The 6,237-nt window shown below is 38.4% G+C and overlaps 1 protein-coding gene across 2 annotated transcripts; it reads right to left on the bottom strand.

The window, feature by feature from the left end:
- Positions 1 to 145: 145 nt before the first annotated feature.
- LOC116038530 (small VCP interacting protein) lies at positions 146 to 3,771 on the bottom strand. 2 transcript variants are annotated; one of them, XR_004897781.1, is made up of 5 exons: positions 3,151 to 3,763; positions 2,791 to 2,841; positions 1,761 to 1,880; positions 1,460 to 1,671; positions 146 to 1,426 (listed from the first exon to the last, which is right to left on the bottom strand). XR_004897781.1 is itself a non-coding variant. In XM_031283029.2 (4 exons), exons 1-4 carry the CDS (start codon positions 3,211 to 3,213, stop codon positions 1,657 to 1,659), a joined length of 249 nt encoding a protein of 82 aa, XP_031138889.1. In that variant the 5' UTR covers positions 3,214 to 3,771; the 3' UTR covers positions 146 to 1,656. The 2 variants fall into 2 exon arrangements, 1 of the variants encoding a protein (XP_031138889.1); XM_031283029.2 differs by having other exon boundaries at positions 146 to 1,671; positions 3,151 to 3,771.
- Positions 3,772 to 6,237: the final 2,466 nt, after the last annotated feature.

The following is a 6,237-nucleotide window of genomic DNA, read 5'->3' as shown; positions in this document are numbered from 1 at the left end:
AAATACTTAATTAACAAATCAACTGCAACTAAGGGAAGTTCTGTTTTTAGCAAATATCACTGATCATTTTAACCAAATCTAACTCTTATCTGAACTTGAATCATCTTTCTATAAAACTGTAATTGTCATGAAATCCACACAAAAGTAGCAGAAATGTGATTTATTGTAGCAAATAACATTGGCAAATTTCCTGTTCTACAAAATGCAGAGAGCTCCGGAAGCATTTAAGGATCAAGTGAAGGCTTAGAAATGCACTCAGTTAAACAAGTCAAAGTAAATACTTCACTATGTACACTACACACTTCACTTGTTCTTTTCCTTCAGTTTTTTCCTGTTTCCATTTTAGTTGACATGAATCTCTCCCAACATAGTGAGCGAGCATGTTGGCTATTCACCAAATGTTGAAAAACTGTGCAAAGAGATGTCTAACAAAAGCTTCTGTTTGTAATACGGCAATTCACAAACACATTTCACATAATTTAAATTAAGCAGGCATCACATCAGTGTTTTGCATACATTGTAATTCAATGCAACAAACTCAAATTGTGCAGAGAAAAAAACAAAAAGGGCTTTTTTAAAAGGAGTAATGGCAAAGACTAGTGCAATAGGCCTTGTTCACAGTCATTAACGACGTTTCCTAGTGCACATCCTTTTCATTTTTACAGGTTGGAAAATGTTTTAGTGTCATATATTATTCAGCAGTAATCTGTAGCTGCTGCATATTTTGTCAAGTATGTAGTATGTACTTCCTTACTGAATCACAAATTTAGTGACACATATGACGTTGCACTGAGTACAGACTTTGTTGTCAAATATATTCTCGACACAATGTCAAAAACACAATACCTGGCATTGCCTTCCTCAACAACAAGGGACTCCCATGTGACATGTGCATTGCACTGGTCATGAAAACCCCCTGGGTGGTTTTCATGACCAGTGAAAAGTACATTACAAGTTCAGTACAAATCAACAAGTTATAGCACTGTTTGTATGAGTCTTGCCAACAAATAGAGCCCTAAATAAGGTGAAATGAGTGTTAAATGGGTGCTTTTTGACTGTATACTAGTAAGTACAAGTACAAAAAGCATACTTAAATATATGTAAACATAACTCGGTTTTACTTGTGAAATTTGTCATTTGCATAACAGATTTTTGGAAAAGTCATACAAAAAGTAATGTGATCAATGTGTATTTACAGATCCTCCACAATGAGAACCAAAAGCAATGTAGTGAAAAAGCTGAAAAGTGTCGGACAGCTTTGTCTTAATATGACTATAGTCGAGATACTGCTGGACTTTATAGTCATATTCTTTTGTGTTATCTAATGCTGTTCACTGTAAGGCTGGATTATCAATTGTCAAAGAAAACTACTACAGTAGCATCTGTATTTGCTTGCACATGTCTGTGTCATCCCTAATTTGTCCAAACTGGCTTGTATAACTTGGCAACCAGGGGGTAAGTCCAGCTGTTCTGTCTGTGATCACTTCAGATTGTTTGGCAGAAACCATGACAACTGTAGCTGTTTGTCTCAGAACATTATAAAATAGGCACACCCAAAAATTCAAAAACTGGACAGCAGTTCAAACATCTTTGAAGTTATCTTGTCATCTATTTAATGTTGTTTTGGACTTCAGAGTCAAGACTTCATCTTGATTTTCAGCCAACTTGCCACTAGAGAAGAAAGAAGGGAAAATCATCAAAACAATGATCATCCAGTTGTTCTAGAAATCACACCGCTTGAGGATAAACACAAAACAAACCTTCAACCCACCGCCCCCACCACCAGACACAGAGGTTGTCATCGCCTGTTTTTCAATCTCTTCCAGTTTTTTCTTTTTCCTCTCGACAGCTTCTGGATTTTTAACACCCCTGTACGTTGTCTGAAAAAGAGAGTGGAATATGATCAAGCACTAACAGACGATAGCTTCATTTAAAAATACTTGAATCTTGTTGATATGTTATAAGATATATACATTCTTAAAAAAGTGCATGTTTTTTAAAAGCATTTTAATCAATAATTTTCCACACATTTTACTTTTCAAAAAGCACAAGGCATGTTCAATCACAACTGGCAAAGGGGCATTCAGCTGCCAAATAAGGCAATACAGACAAATGAAGGGAGCAGCTAACTGAAATGTGACTGTGGGTTAGGGCTCAGTGCTTTCATCTGCAGTAGCCAAAGTGTGAATCGTCAGTGTGAGGGAGATTTAAAAGGGGAAAACAGTGATTTGGAGCAGAAACGTGGAAGTTGAGATATCAGCCAATCCAAAAGATTCACTTGGCAAAGAAGAGTTTTCATTCTGGTACATGAACTTACCTTGATACAACTTTAGCATGGCTCTTAGGGGTTTGCAAGTGGCTTTTCTGTATAATAAAAAATCACTCAGCGCACTGTCATGTGCATCTACCTTGAATGGGGTGTATATATGTAATAGCAGGCTACAAAGTAATGCTACATTCAGTTACCAGATTATTAGGTACATCTAGCTAAAACCAATGCAGTCTAAACAAACATACAGTAAATCATATATTTGTAAATGTTCTAATGTTCAGTCTTTGATTAAACTGTTTAAGATAACGGCTGAGCTTTTTGGTTAATTTGGAGTCTGTGGGGTTTTGCTGTTGAATTGTAAAGCGAAATGAAAGCCCACAATAAATCCTACCTTAATGATGATATCATTTATTGCAAAACAGATACTTTTAGCTAGATGTACCTAATATTTTTTCAACGAAGTGTATTACTGTATTATACACAAACAAACACACGCAACCACTTATAAGTTAACTTACCTCTTTTTGTCTTTTCTCAGCAGCCTCAGCTAATTGTCGTCTCCTTGTGTCCTGAAAAAATACACATAGGAAACTTCTAAGCTCCAACTGTAAGCAGGCAGTCTTTTCTTAATATATACCTAGCTAGTTAATGTACTGTTTGGGCCTGCGAGCATACTTTACATGCTAGTGTTTACAAAGGCTAAACACAGTCAACGCCTATTGGTGTCCGACAGTACTACAGATGATTCACGTTAATCACATTCACACAGTTAAATTAAATTAATTCAATTCATATTTTATTGTTGCAATCCACGTGCGACATTGTGACTATGTAGCTAGTGACATAGCGGGTAATAAAAGTTTTAGTAAATAACCTACTGGATCTGGAGTGACAACAACGTCGTCCGCTGCTCCACCAAGGCATGGTAAGCACATCCCCATACTGGAGTTGTTAGTCCAGGCAGTAAAAGGCAACGAAGAATCAGTGTATCGGTTTACTCTAACTAGCTACCTAGCTAACTAGTTGGAAAGCCAGTTTAAAATTGGTGGGCTGATAGGGTAGGCAACCGAGGCAGCAACGTTTACTCCCAGCGGCTGTTTGGTTGTCTGTCATACCGTTACCGTTAACGTCAGCTAACGGCTTCTGTTAGCTTAGCTACAGTAACGTTAGCATTCTAGCTAACAGCTAGCTTAGGCTAACACAAGCCCTGTTATTCTCCAAGCCACCTAATAAATTATGTCTCCTTACACCTCTTGTTTAATCGCGTCGACATTTGGAAAATGTCTGTTTGAAAGTCAGACGTCAAAGCCAAATATGTATCCCTCGAAGTTTGTTTTGGTCAGAGTTCAACTGTCTGACTAATATGCCAGGGTATGTTCAATAACGTAAAGAGGCTTTCACACCGCCGCGCGGTAACTCGCCGCCTCTAGTCATTTCAATGAGGGGAAAGCGGCAAAGGGGGAAGCGGTTTTGATCACGGCGGTGGGGGTATGAAGCGGTTGAGGCCAACGTAAACGCTCGCAGATTTTGCTCTGCCGGCCAGAGTTTACCGTCCCGAACTTCTAGCGGTAACGACCGTATGGCAGGAACCGCTTTTAAAAACGCATTGCTTTTTTGGGAAACGCTCTTGCATGTAACGTTAGGCGGTTTTCAGGGCGGTTGCCGCGCGGCGGTGTGAAAAGACCTTGAAGGTTAGTACGGAATTTCGGACGCAGCAAAATGCACAAATCCTAGCGTTAACTGTTATGTCAGCAATCAAAGCACTACAAGGCTACTGTATTTTATACATGATGAATCGTAATTAGTAGTTGCCACACTTTAGGCAACCTCATTGCGTTACAATTTAAATGTGTTCATTGTATGATTTTGAACGTAGCTCAGTGTGGCAAGGGATGGGTGGGGATAAGCATAGGCTACTACAAGTTGGTCCTCTGATTGCTGGTTCAACACCACCACCCTGTGGCGAAGGACAAATCGAGTGTAAAAATTCACCATGGTAACGATAATAATATAATACACCCATTACTACTCAGTACTGCAACCATATTTATATGACTGCAACTCCCCAACTAACTAACTCACGACTAGCACAATAAATGCAGAGGGACGGTTAAAGAGATGTCCTAGATTCCTATAACGTTACTCTAATGGGCTAGATTAAAGGTAAACGGGACATGGCAAGAAAGCTCATGTGGGCCATCCAGCCGATAACATTACAATAAAAAAATAAGTAGGCTAAACTAACCGATTCTATAGGCCAAGTGTAATTAACCTACATAACGTTAGCAGATTGTGCCAGTCATCAAATTGAAGTAAAACCTACAGAGAGTGGTTCTCTCCTGGTTATAAGTTGTTATCAATCTTAGACTATAGAAAAAATCTCCATGTGAAGTGAGTGATTCGCCATACAGCAGTTCCGTCCAATCGATACTCCACAATCAATAACCTGAGAGTTTTAATGTTGTACCCGGATACCCCGACAACACTTTAAACTCCACCCATCCATCCTCGCTGCACCGCCCAGGCTACTTCACAGCTCAAAGTGCTGCACTGTGGGAATGGCAGTTTCATGAGATTGCACAGCTTTTTGTAGTCGTACAAGTAGTCACTCAGAAACTTATTGATGGGGGATTTGTACTGAAGGCGCAGGTACATGCAATGGAAATCAAGGTGTCACAGGCTCTTGGCAGCTCCTCAGGTAGGTTTAACTCACTTCTGAATGAGGCACACTGAGGTAGTTAACCAAGGAATTGGCGTAAAACTGCAGCTATAGGCTACAACTAAAATTAACCAATAACTACTGAATACTGAATTTCATATGTTATCTGTAAAGGCCTACTATGTTATTTACCCCATGCTTGTTTATTTGTAATTTGTTATTAGGTGTTTGTGCAGTCAATATGTTAAAAAACAAAAAACAATATTTGAATAAGCTGTTGAATCTCTTTTAACATGTTTAAGAATATCCAATGTACATTTTGTCTCTGTGGCACACATTCTGTTCTGCAACTTAAAAAAACATATCTGTACTCTAATTTAACATATTTGGAGAAAAAGCACACTTTTGGTTAGCAGTTGTCCATTATAATTATATTAATTATACTGTAAAAGCTACATGTATAAGTGATGAATGCAGAAGAGTTCAGTAACAGTATTAAACTGTTAATCTACTTGATGACAACTGATCCTTTAGGATTAATTTATTTATGAAGTGTCACATGAGCACTCCTTTTGTGACATTTTCCATGTATGAGAAATAGATTAAGTAGTCATTAATTAGAATAAAATTATTTGGTGTGTGGCGTTCATTTTATCATTGACATGTTAGGAAAGAACATTGTAATCTTGTGCTGAAACATCTCAGTCACAGACTGGAGAAATGAGAGCGTGACTGTTTTCTAGGGAAATCCAGCAAACATGTCCAGCGACATTCAGTTTAATGAGCTATCTAATGCATGAATGCCGGGGCTTTTATTAGCTTTTCTAAATCATCACTGCCCCAGGCAAAGATGAAAATGGCAAAAACTGTGGTTATGTCCTGATAGCTAATGGGACAGTGTTTTCATCTGTGTTGAGCCATGTGGGTAATGTTCAGTGTTGCGCAGAGACTCTGAGAGGGAGCAAATTGTGATGTGGTGGCTCTGCTGGAAGCTGGGTCAAGTGTTACCATTGTATAATCATCAAGCGTTGAAGCTGGTTTTGATCCTTCAGTTTGTGCCCCCTCAGTCACCCAATGTTTTCAGGTCACTCCTCAGTGACTAGTGCACCTAGAGCAGAGATCTCAAAGAAATTGTTTCAAAAAGAGTGCATCCCCGTGGACTAATAGAGTTTTGTGTGAAGAAAATTGAGAAAATCTTATTTTAAAAACTAATTTGTAGATTTCTTTCTCTGTCTACCTTTTCACTTTAGACAGAGAAACTTAAAATAAGTTTTAGTACATTAGATACTTTAGGAAAACAATATTC

Source organism: Sander lucioperca, chromosome 7 (genome assembly GCF_008315115.2).
Source record: "Sander lucioperca isolate FBNREF2018 chromosome 7, SLUC_FBN_1.2, whole genome shotgun sequence".
NCBI classification, from domain to species: domain Eukaryota; kingdom Metazoa; phylum Chordata; class Actinopteri; order Perciformes; family Percidae; genus Sander; species Sander lucioperca.
The sequence above is the reverse complement of the archived record's forward strand: the minus strand, read 5'-3'. Positions and strand labels throughout refer to the sequence as shown.

Bases quoted from the DNA above. Each gene is read 5' to 3' on its own strand.
- LOC116038530 (XM_031283029.2), bottom strand. From the start codon at position 3,213: ATGGGGATGTGCTTACCATGCCTTGGTGGAGCAGCGGACGACGTTGTT. The intron at 2,842-3,150 runs GTAGGTTATTTA...GTATTTTTTCAG, and splicing joins TTGTTGTCACTCCAGATCCA to GACACAAGGAGACGACAATT. The intron at 1,881-2,790 runs GTAAGTTAACTT...TCTCTTTTTCAG, and splicing joins CTGAGAAAAGACAAAAAGAG to ACAACGTACAGGGGTGTTAA.